At 43.3% G+C, this 23,286-nt stretch overlaps 1 protein-coding gene across 1 annotated transcript in view; it reads left to right on the forward strand.

Moving 5' to 3' along the window:
- LOC146204913 (tachykinin-like peptides receptor 99D) overlaps nucleotides 1-23,286 on the forward strand; it is a 177,773-nt gene that overhangs the window by 149,150 nt on the left and 5,337 nt on the right. The window contains exon 3 of the mRNA XM_084589618.1: nucleotides 9,602-9,702. Coding sequence (XP_084445744.1) covers nucleotides 9,602-9,702 — 101 coding nt within the window. The remainder of the gene's footprint in view (nucleotides 1-9,601; nucleotides 9,703-23,286) is intronic.

The raw sequence follows: 23,286 nt of genomic DNA on the forward strand, positions 1-23,286 counted from the left end.
GAGTTTTTTCTGCAGACTGAAATATGCAGGTTAAGAAAGACGATGTTTGTAACTCTTGTTTGAAATCACAGTCTGAATTTTGGATGCACTGATATTGTTATCACTAACACCTCGCTGTTGCCATGTAATGGGACCCGAGCGCCGCCAAGTGAATTAACGTTCACTTTTTGTCTCGGGTCCTTCATTTCTTCTTGTAATGAAGACAAGCCTGAAACTTCAAAATTCAAATTTCAAAGCTGTAAAATGCAGCAACAAAGAATTTGGATACGTTAATTTCCAAAAGCAATGGAGGAATGAATGTGCAACGGTTTCTAACTTTGATCGGCTGTTGCCTGAGTTTCTGGCATGCTCAGGAATGAACGAATGAATGAATGAATGAATGAATGAATGAATGAATGAATGAATGAATGAATGAATGAATGAATGAATGAATGAATGAATGAATGAACCAGTGTGCGAAGGTTTCTGAAATTGATCTCTTGTTACCTTGTTTTCCTGTATGTTGAACTGGAATGCGAGATGTTTCGTCAAATGACTGGCTAGATGCGTGTGTCCACATGCACATCTAGCCCCCGTTCTATACCTCTTTCGAAATCCACTTTTCTCTTCCAACAGCTTTGTTTTACTTTGCGGTTCTTGTCGCTGATGTGCCGGTTTGATTAAAAATCTCACCCCTGCCCGCTTTCTTGGGCGGTAACTTATAAAGGAAAAATCTGAACCCTTTATGAAGTTGTTTTTTTTTTTTTTTTTGCAAAAAGAAACAAAAAAGAAGAGCTCCCACTGTTCCATACCTCCCCTTAGCGGCCAAGTGGCAGACACATGTCTGAACTCTTAGGGCGGAAAGAAGGGGAGGGGGGGGGGAGGGATTGCTTCTATTCCCATCCTCTCCTCTTGTAGTAATACGAGCTCAGCACCTGCTGCCGAAGAAAAGCGATCAAAAAGAACAAGGAAACAGTAACCAAAGTGACTGGGATAAACGCGTTATTAGGTTTCCTTTATCTTAAAATACTTTGCTGTGATGACACGTGCATGGGTCAGAAAGTGCACTGAACACGCGCGTGATACTGAGGAAGTGGGTCATTTGGGCCCGCTTTCTGGTCACGGTGGATCGCGTGGGTCGCAAGTCGAACGTCGCAAATGAAAGTAAGGCATGTGATAAACTGCAACAAAGCTCCGCACCTTTGTCTCACGTTGACCCGCTATTTCGAATCTTCCGTATTGGTTCTGTGCTGAGAAAGGGCGTTGAGAGATTTTGAGTGAAATTTAAATCGCTCTGTCAAGGTTAAATTTGATGCGGCCTTACTAAAGCGAGCAGCTCAACGAAGCCACTCCGGCAGCGGAAACGGCACCAATTTGTCTATGCTTGTTTAATGTTATTTTAGTTGTGCTGGAAATGAAATGCCTAAATAATTTCACTTCAATAAATTAATTTTCTCGTTATTTTACTTTTAATTTGGTGACATTAAATCTTACTGAGGATGTTGCTCTTGCTGAGAATGAAGTCGAAAGAACGGAAATGCGTGTCATATGTATCAGATAACGGCAGGTCCACTTTTTTTTGCCACAAATTATTCAGATGGTCTTGATATTTATGAAACCTCGGTTTGTCTTGCTAAACTTGAGACAGTAAACAATCGCTTTGGCTGTAGATTCATTTCGAGCTCAGGAAGCAAGGCGAAGCAACTCGAAACAACCTTTTCTCTGGTCGCTCTACTAACCACCTCTTCCAGCAACTCACAAGTTAAAACTGGTCCTCTTTCTTGGTCCTCTCTCGTTTTAGCTTGAATGGTAAAGAGATTATCAAGGACCAGATCATACTTCACTTAACGCGAAAGAATTTTTTGTCATGTGACGAAATATATATTGCTGTTTGGGGTGGGTCTACGAGATATGTCTGCCTCAGCGCGTCCGACATGACGGCAAGTTGTCATGGTGCAAGTGCAGCTGCATGCATCACAGAGCATGGACGTCGCAGGAAGGGAAGTGGTAGCTTAGATATGCTCGCACGTTAGCAAGTTGTAAGACTACTAGTATTGCTACTAGTGTGTGAGACTACTGGTATATGTTTTCTTTGAATCTATTGGAGCAAAATAGTACCTAACACGAGTAAATACAAAATGTAAATTTATTTGCACGTAAGGAAACTCGGAAAATATGTCACACTTCTCGGTGTACACCTGGAACGTGCCGAATGAATGCGAGGAATGTTGTAGTGAAATAACAGTCGAAAGAAGGGAAAGAAAGAGCTGACGTAGTGGACAGCTACGGAATAATTTCGCTTGGGATTTACGTTGTCGGTCCCGCTTCTACTCTCCTTCGGTGCGAGTGCGAAAGGATTTGCGTTGCCTCAAATTTGTCAGTACTTACATAATTACATCACAGCTACGGACAGATTCCCTTGCTAATTACATTCCACATTTACAAAACTCAAAATTTTTGCTTCATATTTTTTCTTTCAATAACTTTGGTGATCTTAAATCTTATGTTTTTGTTTAGTTGTCAATTACTTTAATACACTAATTCAGTTTGTGTAGGACATTTGGCAGTCCACACTGAACCCTAGCCAATCCCCCTTCGTGGGTATGTGCCAAATATCAAGGAAGAAGAAGAAGAAGAAGAAGAAGAAGAAGAAGAAGAAGAAGAAGAAGAAGAATTTCGACAACTTGGGAATCTTTAACGTGTACTGACATCGCACAGTATACGTATACTCTGACGCCTTTGCGTTTCGCCGCCATCTAAATGCGGCCGCCGCGGTCGGCTACGAACTCGGGTATACGATTCAGCAGGCGATCGTCTTAACCACTGAGCAACCGCGGTGATTACCCGAGAATTCCCTCTTTTCCGCTCTCCGCTGGAAAATGGCTGGGATTACCCAACGTGTGGGGAGCTCAACTCTACTTTCCATTAAAAGCAAGTGTCGAAGCTTGTTGACTGTGTGCCGACGCTTTTAGCAAGACTCCCAGTTCTGACCGCTCTCGGCGGCTGTGCGACGAGCAGTGAGGCGCAAGCCACTCCTGCCCAGCTGGCAGCGTTTGTACTGGGTAAGAGGTCGCGACCAACATGGCTAACAAACTAACGCATCCATTACTGAACTATGCTTGTACAGGATAAGAGGATCGCGCCCAACAACCGAAATACATAAAGGATGATGGCAGGGCCTAACTTTCATGCAGAGAGAGAGAGAGAGAGAGAGAGAGAGAGAGAGAGAGAGAGAGAGAGAGGACGCAGTCAATCACAAGGCCGCACCAACGTGGGAAGCAAGAGTTAAGAGAAAGACTGGGGAACTGTATTTCGCGTCCCAGCGCTGGGTCACTCATTGGAGTAATCGGTTTTAGGTTGCAGCTCGGCTTGATGTGGTGTCTATCAGACTGGTAGCTGGTGGTACCACCAGAAGGCATCAGTAGTAGTGGGCCACGTTTCCCTCCGGGAATAGGGTATGGGGTGATGAGAAGAGTAGTAATCTGCGTCGCAGGTAATGCGGGTAAGACGGATTCCACTGCCGCGCCCCCGCTTCCTTTCGGTCGATAATACGAGTTTCGCGTAACCTCATTCAACGAAGGGTAAACAAGGACTCTCTGCAATGTGGCCATAGGCCAATCCGCATGTGGGTGCGGGTAAACATGTAAAATCGGTTTATGGCACCCAAGCGGGTTCGCCGCGAGCAAGTCGCTACACTTTTGAACCAGTCGGTGCGTGAGGGGGCACATAAGGTGCTTCGTCCGTTCCTCCCTTCGAAGGAGACGAAAGACCCGAGGAGTTAATTCTTGCGTAACGTGACCGTGTAGCCCATGTCGGCCAACTTGAGGGACAAACGAAAGAGGAAAACGAAAGACAAAAATGAAAGAACGAAGGTAGTAATGCCTAACGACGGGGTGGCATGAAACAATCTGCCAGACGCCGTTTCGGGTAAGGTTGGCGGATAGGGCACCCCGTCTAAATTGAAGCCGTGAAGGCACTTGGCGCAACAACTTCGTGGTGTGACAGCCGAGAAGCGTGATCGTGGCATTGTAGAATGGTGCCGCTGTCACCTGAGTAGCTGTCCTCGCGATAATTACTGTCCCTACCTATTGCCTTTCTTCTTGAACCATGTGAGACTCAGCCCAAATTACGAGACAAAGTACGCGCCCGTACTTACGCAACGAATGAACGTTCTATTTATTGATCCTTCCAAGAGCTGAGCTCAGATCAGTTTAAAAATCCAGAGTTTTGGCCTCTTTGCAAGCTTGTACGGTACAGCGCTCAGTGAATTTCTGGTTCACTGTCGAGTTGTTGCTTTATCTTCTGCAACGAAAACAGTTAACAATATTGAAGACATTTCTCATCAATTAGCTCGGATGCCACAAGCATCCGTCTAGCAAGATTGAAGGCAATTGGAGTCGTTCGATGCAATATTTTTTTTTCTCTATCTTATAAGCACTGTTCGCAAACTGTTGCCTTCACATTTTCTGACACAGTGAACATAGTACGGTTATATTTGGAATAATCATAGATATTACTGAGGGTTGATTATGCACCAGGTGTTTAAGGGAATATACCGCCGCTAACTTTAAATAGAAGATTTTCGAGACAGTAAGTGACTTTTGAGAAACCAGCAAGTCGCCTAAATAAATTTTAACATAATTAAAGAAATTATAATATTATTGGTTAGTATAGATCGGCGCCTGGTTGAATAGAGAGGTATGTCGCTTACCGTCGGTAACAGCCATATCAGGTTTTATAAGTTCGAAAACGCAGTTACATTCGGCGTCATGGTTCAATCAATTTTGTACACTTTTCATGCAATTCCGTAGTATACAGTCCGTTGACAATGTACAGGATAAGGCTACTTCTCCGAAAGCGGCCTGAATCGCGCAGAATGGAAATTTTGCGTCATCGTTCAAATTGAACGACTTGAATAGGCGCGACAAGGAAAGAGTGCAGGAAAGATAAGTTTGTCCCAGGGTTGACTAAACATGTACGAAATGGGCATTTCTTGGCCTTATATTTTCGAATATCGACCACAAGTCAGACACCATTGTCAAACCCCTCAGCAAGAATACTTATGGCGCTGTTTCTCAGTCGCCGGCAGCGCGTCTGTGAATATCAGTTGCTAAGGCTAGCCCGTACATTTTACGAGCTGCGCAACAGAACCAGGCTGAAGCCCCATCTCAATGCTGAGCTCTGTTGGATCCCCTTCAGGCAAAAAACGCTTGCGTATTGGGCACGTTTTCTATTTACACACAACCACGTTTTCACTTTTCAGGTTGCTATATCTGGCAACCATCCAGCTAAGAATAAGAACTGATTTGCTCCACGGAACTGTTTCTTAGCCGGTTCATTTGTCACGCTCAATTCTAATCCCTTCCATAGAATAGGTGCAGCTGCGAGCAACCTATTGCGAGACGCGCATAGACCTAAATCCCTTATATTTATTATCCTGCAAACGGCAAAAGACGCAGACGGTACGATACTCGTTCATGGTGCGCAACGGAAGCTACCGCCCCTGTTGCTGTACTATCTTATGTATATTGGCCATCAGGGAGCAGTTATTTCCACGTCGCGCTTGCAAAACTGTAGCTGCAGAGGTTGGACGCTCGCACTCATGGCGTCATTCCTTCAAGGAACATACGTTTACCGCGTGGTCCATTTTCGATACCTCGAATAAATGAAAGCATCAAATGTAGTTGCTATGTCTGCGGCATACAACAGTCTAGACTAGACTGACAGTGTGTTTCACGGGTTTTTATGTCGTTTGGTGCTTACTGATGCAGCGTTGCCAGATAAATGCTGCCATATTATCTTCCAAACTCTCTCTGCTTTCGTGAAACTCATAACGAGGTGTTCCCAGAAGCGAACTCAAACATGTGGTATCGGCAATGACGTTACGCCATCTATTGCGCAGTATGAGTTTGAAAACTTGCGTTGCTTCTGCAACGAATCAAGTTTCTCACAATACAGCACGAGTAAATTTAAACGATGACCACTATTATATGTGTGCCTCTTTTCGCAAGCGATGGCGGAGTCCTCGTGGATATGGATGTTCACAATACGGCTATGAACATCTTTTTGGGCCACTTCATATACATATACGCGCTTGTATGTATGAAAGCACCCAATAAATAGTCGTGCGAACTATGTATTTCGCATGTATGCGCGTGTACGCCAGTACTAGCCTGCATGCAATTTCATGCACAACATTTGCCGAGTGCTCCGAATACTTATGAGCAACGAAGAGCTAATAACTTACCCATTACTCGGCCCGCCCAGTCTAATCTGTCTACGACTCTGCCCGGTGCGGTGGCTGAGTGGCTTGTGCATTCGGCTATTGATGCCAAGTTCAGGGTTCGATCACGGTTCAAGTAGCTGTATTTCGGCGGAGGCAGAACAAACAAACAAACAAAAAGCCCTTGCGCTGTGCGATGTCTGCGCACATTAAAGAAGCTGAAGCGGTCGAAATTTATCCGGAGCCGCTCACTCTAACGTCCGTCATGACCTTAGTGGTCCTTCGAGACGTTAAAATCCCACGATCTACAATCCATAACCTAGTACTTGTTTGGGCAGCCGTTAGCTTACCGGCAAAACATCAGTCTAGTTACTATCCCTATATTATTAGTGAATGCTAGGCTTGTTCTCCGCAGATTAGTCAGGGACAGTAGGACATGCTGATCCACACACCCGGAAAGGAATCCTTGCATAAAACTCGATGAAGATTGTCTACCATATAGGTTGGTTTGGTTTATGGGGTTTAACGTCCCAACGCGATTCAAGCTATGAGACGTCGTACTGAAGGACTTCGGAAATTTCAACCATCAGGGGTTTAACGTGCACTGACATCGCACAGCACATGGGCCAAGCTTTCCGCCTCCACTGAAAAGCGGCCGCCGAGGACGGGGTTCGATCCCGCATTCTGGAGAACAGTAGTCGAGCGCCCTAACCACTGCACCACCACGGCAGGGCTGTCTACCATATATGTCGGCATGAATCGCAATCGAGAGTATTAGTTCTGGCTGTTGTCGATGTTTTACATAAGTTCCCTAGTTTCCTCATAATTATTTGTTTTTTCGCGCTGTATACCGACCAAGATCGGACTTTCGCGGTGATAGCTTCCAGTAGCATAAATTTTTATTCGGACTGGAATATATTGTTATATCTTGCTAGGGGTCCCGCTAGGCGCCTGGCGACAACAACGAAGTGTGCGCGTGCCGAGAACGTTTTGGTGCGCTGGATTGCCCAGGTTTCGGTCATTCCAGCTCCTATAGGTGGCGCGGCGGCAGCACGACATAGCGGCTGAGTCGGTGATAGCACCGCTGCCATGTAGCGCATGTTTTGACAAGCGGGCCTGCTTCTTGATGTTGTGGCATCGTTCGTGTGAAATTTGGCGTTTAGATTAGCAGCAGTACGTCATATCAATCATAAATACGAAGCTATCTATCAGCTTGGCTACACAAGTTTCAACATAAACGTTCGTTGATACGAGTGCGCATGTATTCGCTAGCTCGCAGTTGAAAACTCCGCCAGTATTGTCACATGTACCAAACATGCTGCATGAAAGGTCGACAAACTCTTTAAGCGGCAGTTTTTCAGATATTCATCTTTTCTTTTATGGCATGTTTCAGCGCGGCAATTGGGTGTAAATTTTGTTCACGTGCTCATATACCGAGTATATAACAGCTTGTCTTGCAGCCTGCATCATGAGGCAGTCTAAAAAAAAAAAAACTGTATGCTACTGTTCGAAACAGTAGCGAAAAGGCCATTTGATCTTAATGAAACAACCGAAATCAACACTCGAGATCTGTTCTTTGCGCTACCGGAAGCAAATCGCGTGATAAAGTAGGGAGAAGACATTTCTAAAGAAATGATTGCGTTTGTTCAGACCCATTGCTCACCCGTTCGAAAAAGTAAAATACAGCTTAAAAGCTTAGCATTTCAATTATATAGCTCCCATAGCTCAACCCTTCAAAAAAATGAAAATACAACTGAAAAATGTGCGCATTTAATATCGTTATGTCGACGCGATATAGCCAGGAAGCCATGCTTACAAATCTTATCCTTCGTTTTTATCTTTTTTTTTAATTAACCTCGTGGGGATGAATCAGAATAAACTAAAGCTAAACGACAGCCTTAATGAACAGGTGCACGCGGAAAAAATAAAGGTGGTTATTAATGAGAGAAAGAGCTCCCTCTCTCGCAAGTCCACCTTAAAAGATATTGCCATACGTTTCATATTAGCTTGGTGTTTAAACACTGCAGTGCTTTCATGCAACTGCGATGGCATGATATTAAGGACAAATGTAATGCAATTTGCGAGCATGAATGCACTGACGACGCGGCTTTTTGCTTCAACAAAATACGTCGCTCAGAATCCACATGGGTAGCCAAGTCAAAACGTCTCACAAACCGGCTCAGCGAACCGAAACGCTGCTTCTTACACATTTGCTCTGTGGCAGGAACATATTTGCTTTATCAAACAGTTTATTGATTTGCACATCTAGGAATCACAAAAATATTCGTTTTATGCTCGCATCTCCACGCTTCAAACCAATGCAGTCGCCCGAGCCGCGAAGAGCGACCACTGGCTCGCTGCTTCAAAAACAAGCCGCGCTGCGCCGCCACCATCGCAGGAACGACCGATTAGGCTACGGCCAACAGTCCTGTGTTCTTGGAATAAATCCTGAATCGGCCTCATCACCGCCGATACAGCATATATGTAAAAAGGAACCATATGAACGATACGTTGCTCAGTTCACTTGCGCTTAACTAAAAAAAAAAAGAACACCGGTCAGGGAGCGGTAAATTGATGTGCCGCATTGCCTGTTGTCAGTTTTTGTTGTCTGTTTCTTGAGGGCGTCGGGTCTTTGTTAACTCTTGTGTCGTATCGAATAAGCGCCTGAAAGCACAATCGGTAGGAAAGACACATAATACATGCAAGTCTTTCGCTATGCATATAATAACCAGTGTTCTTTAACGGCCAGGTCTTGACGTATTTACATTGTGCATGATTTAGTAACCACCTATGCTGCGCGTAAGTCGATACGTATGGTGAATGCGTACATCGATGAGATAATAATGTGCATTATATTTCTCAAGCGGCGAGACGAACTCTTAGTTGTGCAAGAGCACGTCTGGAACTACTGCTAAAATAGGTTGTTGCCTTATCTTGGCCTTATCCTTTATGGAAGCAGAACATAATGGCGTGTTCTGCGAGGGGCGCAAATGCACTGAAAGCTGCATTCTTTTTTTTTTTTTTGATCAGCGTACAGTAATGTCTAGTTGGCTACGCTCACGGGAACGGCATTAAGCGGATCGAAGTCGCAGCAAGAAGGCCAGCAAAGTCCATCGTGTCTGCTGACGCCCACTCGACATAAAAAAAAAAAAAAAAAAGAGTGATCCTTCTGGGGCTTGCTCAAGAGCTGTAGCCGCATAATAGTTTGCTATATGCTAAGGATAGCTCAATGTAGAGCGGAGGCCTCGTGTTTCGATCGACGTCGTAGGAATTCGCGGTGGCATTATGAGCGGGCTGCTTGGACTACGGGGAAATGAAAAGGGCCTTGATAAAATTACGCGCAGCGCACTGCCATCGACTACTAATTCTTTACAACACTTTTTCTTTCTTTTGTTCCAGGTGACAAAAATGATGTTCATCGTGGTAGCCATCTTCGCTTTGTGCTGGCTGCCCTACCAGACGTACAACATCCTCACGGAGATATACCCAGAGATCAACTCGTAAGTATATTTCGACACAACGTGTTCTGAACTGCATTAAGTGCTTTTCTTTAAGGACTCAGAGTGGCTCTTTGGTTTAACTTTTACAGTTGTTGCTGTATGGGTATTTTATTCGTGGAAAATGACGCCGTCGTTGATGCGACATAGCTATAGCTGTCAGTTATTCGCCCCACAAAAGGAGGAAAAGCATCTATGCATTTTGCTTGTCTAAATGTTAGAGCTCTCTGTATCGCTACCTAAGCCCCAAGTCAGCCCAGCTTTTTGCGTAACGACGGAATAATCTTGACGCGTTTACAGGCTCGGAATTTCAGCCGAGTACAGCGTAGCGTTCATGTAGTGGTTGACTGGTCATATAGGCCGTCATAGAGCAGCATACATATGAGGTATAGCCAATGGAGGGAAAATGAACGGCCAAGAAAAGCGCAGGGCATTTTTATATAAATATTTATACTTCTGCTTTTGATGCGAATGCGTTCTGTAACCATTTTGGTGAAAGACAAATAGATACAAAATGCAAGAAAAACAACCGTGCTGCTGGTCGGATCCGATCCAATGATCGGGGCTCTTACCAACCGAGTGGCAGCGATGACAGTTCAATATTCTATATTCTATATTCTTGTGTATTATTCTTGCTTCTAATCCCACCTTGAGACTAGTTTATTGAGGGTCTTTACGTGAGAGTGTTCACCAGCGCCATCCTCATTCATAGCGATGAACGTAGCGTGTCCTGCACTACCGCAAGCGTAATGTGGAATGCTATTGAACAGGGAAGGCAGGAGCTGTGCGAGAATAAACGTTTTCACTACCACCACCAGAACTTTCTGATACGACATATGGCTTCAGTATTCCCAAGACATCAGAGAGCTCTCGGACAGCTCCCACCCTCTCTGCTCAATCATGGTCCACGTCACACTAGCGGCAACACAGGACGTGCTATAGGTCAGCCGCTATGAGACAGCGTGGCGCTGGCGAACACCGTCAAGGTTAAGTTACAAGCAACAATAATGCACAAAAAGTTGGCAGAGTTCAACATGAGCCCTCCGAATGGCGAAGTCTGATGATCTGGCTGCACAATGGACGTTGCGGGATAACATGTCAACATAAGAAAGCGGGAACGTCCTCTTTCCTTTCCCGGTCATGCATTATTTTATACATATTTTGTCAGCTGGTAAAAACAGGAAATAGAAGGGGCGATGGCTGATTTGTCTAAAGCCGCGGCCAGCAAAGCTGACCTCTTCGCGCCGTCGGGTTTCAAATGCCGTTCGAGGCTATAAACATGACCAGCTTTTCCTTCCTGCTCCATGCTGTGTTAGATACACATAGGCTGCCACCGAATTTAAGTTCACATAACCGTTCTAGCTCTAACGCATTAAAACACTCAATACTTTCATGAACTATACTGAAACGGCAAGCAAGTTGTTGCCGGTGCACGCTATATGAGCGTTTCAAATAGACGTCCCACTCGCGCTCTTTGATATCATAAATCATAAGTGCGTGCACGTATCAACATAAAATATACAGACGACAGGAGCCGATTTAATACATGACGGCGTATGCTGCGCTGGTACGCTCTGAGCAGGCATCCACGTGCACCATGAAATCCGCCGCTCTCTCTCCCCCCCCCCCCCCCCCCCCCCCCCCCCCGCCTTCCATCTCCCGGCATTCGTCTTTGTAGGCAAGCCGTAGATCGCAATTACTGCAATCTCAAGCTATTCTGTATGAGGATGTCGTTCTATAGGAAACGTCCATCAATATGCTGTTGTTACGCTCATGTCGCAAGACCTTGCGGTGGTCTTGAAACATGAACATGACACGGAGGAAAAACACTCATTTTAACGCCACATTGCGGGAAGTGTAATGAAGAGAAAGTCAGGCTCCCTCTTTCACCGTTCCGCAATACGGTAATGGCGCCGAACCTCGCGACGAGGCTTACTTTTTAAGATTAATTTGCTCGAGGCATGAACAGCGGATCACACCGCTCGTTCATTGCACGAACTGAGTCGCCAGCTTAGTTTACGTACAGGAGAGTGAAAATCTGGGCTCTTGTCTTCTGTTCTCTTCCCCTCCCTTCCCTTCACTTCTCTTCCCTTCCTTTCCCTTCCCCCTATTCTCTTTTCTTGCCATTTTCCTTTTTTTTTTCTGCACGTGTTCGTTTCCTAAACAATCAGTTTCTGCGCAGTACGCAGACGGACTTCGCCCAGACTGCTACCTTGGAGGAAATTTCCGAAAGCGGAATATATGCGGGAAGCGTGAAATTTTTTTCATATCCGGGAACATAAACTATACATTTTTTTTACAGCGACTTTTTTACAGCTGTCAAAAACAAAACAAAAAAACAATCCGAATGTCCTGTCATGTAACAAAAACACTAGAACGGGCTAGCGATCATACCATTCGAGTCAACTACACCCTACACTGGAAGTCCGTTGCTTCGAAAAATCAGAGACGGCAACGGTTGGCCATTGTGGTGTGCGACCAGTTTAGTGACAACATTTCGCAATTTTCCTGCTGAAAGAATATTTTGAAACTCCAGTCCATAGTTCTGTGAACCTTTGACCTCTATTATGTATTCATTCTCGGTACGTTTCCAGCGCTGATAAAGCCTGCTGTGCGCTCATACTAGGCTTCGTAAATGTTCTTCACATTTCCCATCTTTGTAGCATTATGTTGATCTCTACTCATGCTCAAAAAGATTCGCTCAAGAGGATTTCTAGTTGAGCGGATCTTAATAGCGGAGCCTTTTTTAGAGCTTGGTTGCAAATAATCCTTCTCGCTGAGAAAACCATTTTATGGAATAATGACCCAAACTTTTTTCCAAGCATTTCCCTCTTAGAAGACTGGAACTCGACGTTAATGCCCCCTTCTTCCCCCTTTATGTCGCTACCCCAAAGATGATCCTGGGATTCTCCATTACACCAGCATTTCATTCAACCCATTACCTCCAGCATACCAGACATATGTTCAATTTATACTGCGTTGAAGTGAGTTCTCTGCCAGAACAAACGATGGAAAGAACGTATTGTTACGACACTTGGGGGTTTCGCACGCTATAACTTAGCACGCTGCTTTCTGAGACCCATACATCAGAAAAAAAAAAAAAAAAATCAGAGGCTGTCCATCGCACAAAACGAAAAAAAAAAAAGAAAAAACTGCAAAACCTTATTGCAGTGCAGAAACAAGATGACAGGCGAGGGAGTGAAGGAAAATAAAATTTAGGAGAGTTTCTAGACGTGGAATTCAGTTCTTTCGTACTCCACATATAATGCAGTCGCTACATTTTGTGCTTTATATGTACTGTGTGATATTTATGAACGTCATGCCGCGGTTAAGCAGCGCTTACTGGCATCAGCAATTTATGGTCGAAGTTGCTTTTCGGCGGCGTGCTTTTACTACCGCAGTATTTCGCCGCTGTTATCAGTCTTAAATGTGTTCTTACATTTCTCCTCATAATTAGCGTTTTTATGATTGCTTTCGTCCTTTTCTTCACCACCATGTCTATTTGTTATATTTATTGTCTGATATCGCACCTTTTAAAAGGTAGTTTCTATTCATTTTCATGCGCTTCCAAATGTAAGAAGTAACGAGTCCTCAAGTATTTTCCTTCCCGGTAATACAAAACAGTATTTCTCGTCTGCGGGCAAAACATTAAAGATATCGCTTTTTTGTGTCAACAGATGTGCGCCTGCAGGCGAAATTATGATGACAGACGAAAAACGTTATTTGAAAACCGATAGAGGCGCTAGACACATTGTAATTTATTTCAACAAGAGTCATGGTGTGCTCAAAATCGCGATAACGAAGGTGCGACTCATCATTTAGTGAAGTCCTTTATCATTCTGATGGCCTTTACCCTAAAGGTCTTTGCCCTAACGGCCTCTACCCTAAATGACTTCAACATAGAGGTTTTCCTCCGAAGGCCTTTATCACCGCCATTATTGACCTCATCAATTTGTGACGTTCTTTACCACTCCAAAGGCCTTCATCCTAAAGCTCTTTACCCTAAAGACCTCCCACTTAGAGGTACTTATCAACGTCATTATTTACCCTCATAATTTAGTAATGTCCCTTTAAGGCGAAATTCTTTGTAGGCCCATAAGATGAAGGAATGTACGCAGGAAATAGACAGTTAAGAGAAAAAAACCTGCCTCCACGGGAATAGAACCCCTAACCCCCAGAACCGCAGCCGCAAACCACTAGGCCGCGCTGGACTCGTAAGAAACGTAACATAATTCTCCTTTTTTAGTATGAGTAGCGATGTTAATGACGATGTAGTCAGTGTCTATGATAATGATGACAGTTGTGATGATAATGACATTGTAGTTGATCGCGATGATAGTACCGATAGCGATGATGATTATAGTAGCGATGACAACGACGATGTAGTCAGTGACAATGATAATGATGATAGTTGCGATGACAATGACAGTGTATTTAGTTGATCACGATGATAGCGCCGATAGCGACGATGATTATAGTAGGGATGACAATGACGATATAGTTAGTGAAAATAGTCCCTAAAGTGGCTTTCGCCGTTTCCGCTCTTAAGCAGACTTAAGCACAGCCCTGTATTTTTTTTACTCTATTTACGCCAGTTATAACTACTTTCTACTAATGATCACCCACTGACTATCTAATGAGTGCTGGTAATTTCATGAGTCTTCTTGGCGCAGCTCTTTTTGGACGACGCCGGGTTTCGTTGCAAATGAACAATATAATGTGTTCGCTTTAAAACACGGGTTTGAAGCGAGAGCATCACCACCCCAGCTGGGACCAAGATCAGCGACGGCTCACTTTTGGCCTTTGATGAGACAGAGGGCAAAATGTGGCTATAAGCAAAGACCATCCACCACTCATATGGTGTCACCCACCTCTGATCTGTCACATTTGATTGGAAGTGTGACTATAAGAAATACCATACTGATATTTAAAGAAAAAAAAAGCTCTCCACCGCAATCGAGCCACCATCTCTCCGATTCCCATCCGAGTACGAGAACCACTACTCCTTTTTCGTCTTTATTGTCAACTTCATAATCTTACTTAACACACACAAAATGATACGGGGCAAACACAGAACACAGATAAAAAAATCCATGCCACACTCGCCTCGGGCTGCGTGAATAATTAAAATTCGCGAATGTGCAACAGTGCTTCGATCCTCGGAAGCCAGTAAGGCGCAGGGCCTTGTGACGTGAAGCCTTCCATAACGCCGCCAATGCATTCGCGAAAATAGTCTTATTTCCCTCGCATGTCTGCGTGTATGCATGGTTGAAAACCATCCTGGATCACCAGGTATTGTGCAGGCCTAACACCATGATCATGTATCCGCTCCGCCGGTAAACCTGCCCTCCATTTACCTCGTCATACCAGTACGATTCGGCTTCTTCAATTAGGCATACATAACAATGTTGAGGAGATCATAGAGGCGCACCTCTCCAGCCAATAACGTCGACTCCGCACAACAACTACAGGCACTCATCTCCTGCGCTCAATGGGCTACAATACGCGTGATCCCTCACCTTACGCTTATACAGCCCTCTCCCCGCATCTGCGGAGCCTCCTCGAGCTCAAACCCCTCCTTCGAAATATGGATCCCGAACATCACAAAGGTCCTCGCGCAGCCCGTGCCTCATATTTTTCCAAGCAGTACTCTGCACGCCAGGACATCATCTACACAAATGCTTCACGTAATCTGGACAATCCTCACATCTGCGCTGCCGTGTTCACGGACATTCGCCTCTCAACGTTCAATGCCGCCTCCATCCACTGCACTAGCATCGCCGAGGCCGAATGCATGGCCATTGCACTCGCTTTTGCACACGTCAGTCAGTTGAAAACTCAGCACACCACAATATGCACAGACTCCCAAACAGCATACAGATATCTCCTGCGAGGAACCCTCCCACACTCATCTGCTAGAATAGTATCTAATTATACCTACCCCTCCCGATCCCATCACCATCACATGGGTACCTGGGCACGAGGATATCCTCGAAAATGAGTGCGCTCATGCGCTTGCCCGAGAACTGAGCTTCCGGGCGCCGGTGGATGGCCTCCCCAAACCTTCATCAGGCACCCCCATCGAACCTCCTGACTACACTACAGTTGTTCAACATTATCGTGGTTGCCTTGTCACGTACCCGCCACCACATCACACGCTCTCTCACATCGACAGCACGTACTGGCGACAACTCCAGACACATTCGTTCCCCATACTGCACCACATGCAACGCCACCCCACCCACCCTCTACCATTACTTACGGGAATGCCCACATCCCATCCGCGTTCCTCTCGTCAGAACCCCATCCCCTCATCCTGGGAGGCTGCCCGAAACGAGCCACGAAACGCGCAGGTCAGTTACAGCTGGTCGAGCGGGCTAAGCTAGAAGGAACAGCCAGAGTGCTCCAGGACTAAGGGATCCTGCTGGGAATGTTTACATTATTTTTATTAAAGATTTTTCATCCTCCTCTGATCCATGTCCAGCGGTAGCCCATCATTATTTTTAATGGGCAAAATCTAATCCCGAAAGTATCCACGGGTAGGTATTTTAATCGTTAGTTGTAGATTGCCCCAAAAGAACTTGGCTTCCCAATAACCTAAAAAAAAACAAAAAAAAACGTGTTCGATACTTTTCTGCTTGCGGCATGTAAAGCAGTGGTTTCCTTAAAGTGCAAAAAAGCCTTTTGCATCTAAACAGAGGCAGAGAACATTTCTAGGCAGAGAGCATCTGCCTTTTTCCCTGTCATCCAAGACCAATTGTGTCTGAAAGAATTCTACAATAAATAAACAAAATAAATACATAAACACGTCTTAATCTTTAGCATATTGTTATGGAGCTAGAAAAACAAGATTTTTTCTTTCTCTGGTATTGTCATTTTATGGACCTGCACAGTTACGACAATATGTACAATGGGATCAAAAAAAGAGAAGAAGAAATCGCACAAGTTCTTACAAAGTTGCTCTCGCAATACAGGGGACAAATATTCAAACGAAAATCGGGCTTACAAGACAAGACATGCATGCACCTACATACTCTTCAAGGCAAAAATGCTCCCTTGAACAGTCGCCGAACTTACAACTAAATTTGGCAAGATTCTGCCCAACCTAACCTGACACATAGTTTTTAAAAAGGGGTCCTTCGTATCACGAAAAAAAAAATCATAATACGGTTAACCACCAGGTGTAAATACAAATGCGCAAAACCAACTCCCCCAGAGCGGACGCGATGAAACAGACTGGTTCGTCGGGTCCGTTCCTAAGTACTTCCCCACACAGATCCGAACACACGGTGTAACTCTGCACATTCACACGAGAATAATGAAGTACTTGTAACATACCATATTTTGGTAGCAAAAAATGAATTGCAAATTGTAGCACGTCTGAAGATAGACCACCCGAGTCCTTTTAGTCTCTCTGGCTTCTCACACACTTCAAAAACTAGCTGGTTCCAATATGGCTCACTGTCCCGGTAATATTGCAGTGGCGCTCCTCAATATTCCACTGCGGTTGCTACGCAAGGCATGTTCGCGAAATTGCTTGAGGTTATGGGCTAGTCGCCGTGCCATAACCCCATGCACTTATCGCAATTCACAACACTGCTGCTCCCAGAACAAAAGTCCTCCACCGATTGAACAACAGTGCGTATGGTATCGTAGTCGGCTCCGAAGACGGCAATGTAATCGGCATACGCGAATATACGAATCTCGAACGCTACTGCTCCCAATAATCCTCGGACAGAATGGTTCAATATACAAGCAGAAAAACAATGGTGACAGGGGACAGCCAATGCTGCGTCCGTAGCGTTGCAGTTGGACGAACACCCACCCTCTTATTTACTGCCAACTTTCCCTACACGACATGGCGACTTCCTGGCAAATAACTGAACCCAATTCACGAGCTCTAACACTGAAAGCAAGACATCGTGCGACACCTTCTCGCAGGCTTTCTGTAGGTCAAGCTGGAGCATGGCAACTCTATCGTGCAAAGCGTCTGAACACTCCAGCACTGACCGGGCTATGTATATATTAGCGCATATGGCGCAGCCTCTAATGCCGCAAGTTTGATGTGGTCCTAATAATTCTTGCATCGCTGTTTTCGTGAGAAACAGATCACCACTCTCTTTGGCTAACGTGAGAATAATAGTATAGCGATGATAATGCCGATGCAGTTAATGATAATGATGGTAATTACGCGGCAGTTAGTGATAATGATATTGATGGTAGTAGTGATGACAATGACGGTGCATTTAGTTGATAATGATGATAGTAGTAACGAGTAACAAGAAACATAACAAAGCCTAACGAGGCTTTCACTTCGTCTGGGAAATAAATTACAATATTTTTTCTTTAAATTGCACAATGCGATCAAGTTAAGTTGGCTGCGGAGAACTACTGCCGTTGTGTGCTGAACTACGCTTCAGAAAGATACTACAGAAAGCAGTCGATATATAGTTTTCCCAGGTGGTTTGCACAGAGGTTATACGAAATGATTATAAAACATAGTTGCGAGTGATCGCAAGATACAGGAAATGCTTTTATCAGAAATTGGTGACACATTGTCTTTTATACTTATTTCGGCAATTAAGAGGATGGCCTTGTAGTCCGCGTAATATGCCAGTTGTAGGGTCCCAACGGAACTCACGCCTTCTTGATGCGCCTTGTTCCCGGGCCGCGGAGTCCCCACGCTTTTCTAACGCACACTCTTGTTCCCATGAGCGATAATCAGAGTACCGAGTCCGCCTTTTATGTAGCGGCGCGGCGTCAATGTGCCTGGCGCGTTTAGAGTGTCCTACTCGGAATAGAGGCTTTTAGCAGAGCGGAGACGTACTATAGCGTAAACGTATACCGGCCTACCGGACGCCTGCTAAGCATGCGAAGTGGCAGGGGGGCAAAGTATGGCCACTGCGCTTACGTAGGTGATGATAATAATAATAATAATAATAATAATAATAATAATAATAATAATAATAATAATAATAATAATAATAATAATAATAATAATAATAATAATAAAAATAATAATAATCAATCAATCTTTATTTAATGTGCGCAGGAACAACCATGTGGTCTTTGTGCTGCAGCACAAAAAAAAAATGAAAAAGCACAAACATGTTTACACACACAGAGAGAACACAAAAAAAGAAATAAATAGTACATGAAATGAAACAGACGAAAAGTATCACGGAAAGTAAGCAAACAATGTGTAGCATCACTTATATACACAGTGAGAGATTGTTTTAGCACACCAGGAAATAAAGAAAAAAAAAAAAAGGTAGATAGAAGAGAAAAAAAGAACAACAACAAATGACTGACATTGATTATAGTAATATAGAAATATACATAAAATAAACAACCATTCCAGGCGCAACAAGTGCATGGTACTTAAAACACAGGCTAGAAATACAGAATAATACAATAAAGAAGTAAAATTAAACAAGGGACAGTAAGATTCGAATATAAAGTTTAAAGTTGAAATATAAGTAAGAAACGAATAAAAAGTAGTTCACGATACAGACAGCATTGAACAGGAGAAAAAGCAAAAAGTGAAGTAAATACAATTTAAGGCTAGAAAGTGGGAGTTATATGTGATAAAGTACTATTTAGAATACAACGCTACGAACATCCAATGTAAATGAACAGAGCGAGTTTTGGAAGATGTCAAGGTGAGGACAAAAAGAGTTAAATAACCACTGCATCCTGTCCAGAGGGGAGTGGGAATGAAGAGGAGAAACCTGAAATGGTCTGAATTCCCTCATGCTCTTTCGCGGAACGCGCAGTAGGATGTACTCTAAGAGCTGAGGGCACATAATGTGGCCATGAAGGAGTTTGTACAGAAATATGATATCAAGTCTGATACGACGGCAGTGAAGGGAAGGAAGATTCAGTTGGGCGCTCCTGGTGGAGCGAGAGGGGGAAGTTGCGCAAGGAAAGCGATAATGAAATATCCGCAAAAAATTTTTTTGTACTCTGTCAACCATGTCCAAGTTCGATTTGCAAGTGCCATTCCAAACAACCGACGCGTACTCCAAGACCGGCAGGCATATGGACAGGTACAGTTTTAGGAACGGAAGTGGGGTATGGAACTCTCTAGAAAGTCTGCAAACGAATCCGAGTGTGCGCATAGCCCGCTGAGCAATGCGTTTAGTGTGAGAGGAGAAGCTGAGGGTGCGGTCAAAAAGTACACCAAGGTCATTAATTTCATCAACCCTATCCAACAGCACAGAATTCACAGAATAATGGTACAGAAAGCTATGTGTTTTACGAGTAAAGGACACAACCCTAGTTTTGGAAGAATTGAGGGTAAGTCGATTCATCGCACACCAATCAGAAAAAGCAGATATGTCCGATTGCAACAACACGCAATCTTGAAAAGAATGTATTACCTTGAATATTTTTATATCATCATCATAAAGAAGAAACGAGGAGTTCTTTATCGCCGAGGAAACATCATTAATAAAAACGGAGAAGAGAAGCGGGCCTAGTACTGAACCTTGAGGAACTCCACTCGTTGCAGTGTAAACGAAAGAAGTCTGTCCATTGACACTCACAAAGCAGAAGCGATCAAGGAGATAGTTGCGTAGGAGGGCTACGAGTGAGACTTCAACGCCAGAGAGTAGAAGTTTTTCAAGAAGTAGTGAGTGAGTAACAACGTCGAAAGCTTTGCTCATATCACAGTACACAGTGTCAACCTGATCCCTCTAATAATAATAATAATAATAATAATAATAATAATAATAATAATAATAATAATAATAATAATAATAATAATAATAATAATAATAATAATAATAATAATAATAATAATAATAATAATAATAATAATAATAATAATAATAATTATAATTATTATTATTATTATTATTATTATTATTATTATTATTATTATTATTATTATTATTATTATTATTATTATTATTATTGCGCCTGGAATGGTTGTTTATTTTATGTATATTTCTATATTACTATAATCAATGTCAGTCATCTGTTTTTTTTTTTTTTTTTCTCTTCTACCTACCGTTCTTTTTTTTTTTTCTTTATTTCCTGGTGTGCTAAAAAATTCTCTCACTGTGTATATAAGTGATGATACTCATTGTTTGCTTAATTTCCGTGATACTTTTCGTCTCAGTTTCATTTCATGTATGATTTATTTCTTTTTTTTGTGTTCTCTCTGTGTGTGTAAACATGTTTGTGCTTTTTCATTTTTTTTTTGTGCTGCAGCACAAAGACCACATGGTTGTTCCTGCGCACATTAAATAAAGATTGATTGATTGATTGATTATTATTATTATTATTATTATTATTATTATTATTATTATTATTATTATTATTATTATTATTATTATTATTATTATTATTATTATTATTATTATTATTATTATTATTATTATTATTATTATTATTATTATAGCAGGGGTCGAGGAACCCAGACTAGAAGCTCAATGACACTTCCTGGGTTTCATGCCTCGTCGGTGTCAAGCAGTGATCAACGGAAAATGCTTGCATGCAAAATACTGGCTGTTACGGAATTGTAAAGAGTCAGCTTTGAAGCTGATGCCCCATTTTGCAATAAAAACACGTAACATCGCTGATATATTCACGCAGTGCAGGAAGCAGTTCTTAGATAGATTTGCTGTGGGAATCCGTTGTGACTTACTATGGAAAATTGTGCTGCTGGCTGCTGTTTAAAAACTATGACTTTGCCTTGCCATCGGGCTCATGCGCAAAATTTAGTGCGGTAATCAAATTAAAGTCGTAACAGTGTACTGTCGTGTTTTTGTTCACTTCTGTTACTATGAATGTTCTGACATGAATAATATGCCCAGCTTTTCTACTTCACTGTCAGCAAACGCCTGCTTGAGCGGCTGCTCTTAAAGAAATGTCTCGGCTAAACACGGCGTCCGCCAGCGCGCGCAAATCTCTAAGCCCCGACAATCTGCACATGCAATGACAGAAATCCTAGATACTGGCAAGACAATGAGTCAGGAAAAGAATCTTTCTAAGATACAGCCTCAGATCACTCCTTAATTATTATAATCTTATTAAGACCAGATTTCCTCATCAGATAATTAAGAGAGGATCACTACCTCCTCGGAGTCGTACGTCACTTAGATGGATACCCCTAATTGCTTTAATGCTAGTTATGCAAAATGTTTGCGCCATTGAACTGTTCCCGTTCTTCTATGCTTGTGCGAATTTATATGTGCCGCTAGCTCTACGGTGACGGTGATTTATGTTGCATTGTTGTAAAGAATCGACATAGCTATAACTATGTCGATGCTTCAGATAAGCGTAAAGGAGATGCGTAGTCAGTTTCTGGGATTATTTTAACAACAACAACAAAAAAAAGCGAAAATCATTGTAATGTAGCCGACACGTTTTCTTCTAAGCATTGAAATCAAGGTACTGAAATAAAATAATGTTGTTGCAAGTTGCACGTGCTATATGGCCTGAAAATTGCCATGAGCGATGCATATAGAAGTCGTTTTTTTCTGTAATTTTTAGTCGAGCAGTGTTCACCTGTCTTAACGTTTCTATTGTTCGCTCAATGTGAGAATCAGTGCCGACAATAATTTGTACGCAATCGCAAGAATCAGCTATAGCACTCCAGTGGTTTTCTCCTTGACTGCAGTCTAACCTCGACGGCATGTCCTTTCAAGCGCACTCAGTAAGTTGTCGTAAGCTCAAACTCACACGACAGCTTTTGGAGCCTCAGTACATCAAGAAGATTTCAGGTAGTGTGTGGGCGTACGCCAATTAGGCTGTCAGGAAACAAAATACAGCGCTCGAGGCGATATTACCGGGAAGAGGCGCTCGATGTTCATGTTGGTGCGTGTGCGGCGGCGTTTTAACTAGACAGACAAAATGGCACATGTGCCTGTCTAGAAGCTGCCAAAAGGGCACGAAAACACCGGAATAGGAGGGAGAAGTGCAAGAGAAGGCCTGAGTTTATTATTTTTATTCAGGCAGCTGTATTGGAGGAGGGGGGGGGGGGGGGGGAATTGAAAGCTGCATATACTTCAGTCGCCCGCTATCTGTGCTGGCTGATTTTCTGTTAGCTGTAGAGATATCCCTTTTAATCATCTAATAATTGGGAGAACATACCATTTCGCTGCAAAGCCTCCTCTTATATTAAGCTCACAAAGGAAATACATGTTGATTGGCAGATGAGTACCGCATAAAACGGCTCAACGTCTTTGCTTGCTTATTTGATTTATTCGGCAGTGGACCGGTGGCGAAATTGTTTCGCGCGGTTTTATACCCAGTGTTTGATACGTGTCCTTACTACAAGTATCTAGAATTGGAAAACGCGCGGTCGATATGCTGTTTGAGAATACACATATCTTTAAGGTCCCTTCCACGTTACAGAATGTTTGCTGCTGTTATGTTCGAAGTTGGCTATATCTTTGTGTCTGTCTTTTCTTATCATGAAGCTGACCACCAGGTAAGGGCTATTTCAGGGGCATATCTCTTTTGTTTCAAGCGATGAAGCGCAGAAATACGTTAGTCGTGAATCGTTCATGTCAGGCACGCGTGTCTTCGTTACAATGCTCTGGCTTCAAATTCATTTCGGGCCGCGAGTCACTTCTC

This window comes from Amblyomma maculatum, chromosome 1, assembly GCF_055883805.1.
Source record: "Amblyomma maculatum isolate TAMU_Amacu chromosome 1, ASM5588380v1, whole genome shotgun sequence".
Classification (NCBI taxonomy): Eukaryota; Metazoa; Arthropoda; class Arachnida; order Ixodida; family Ixodidae; genus Amblyomma; species Amblyomma maculatum.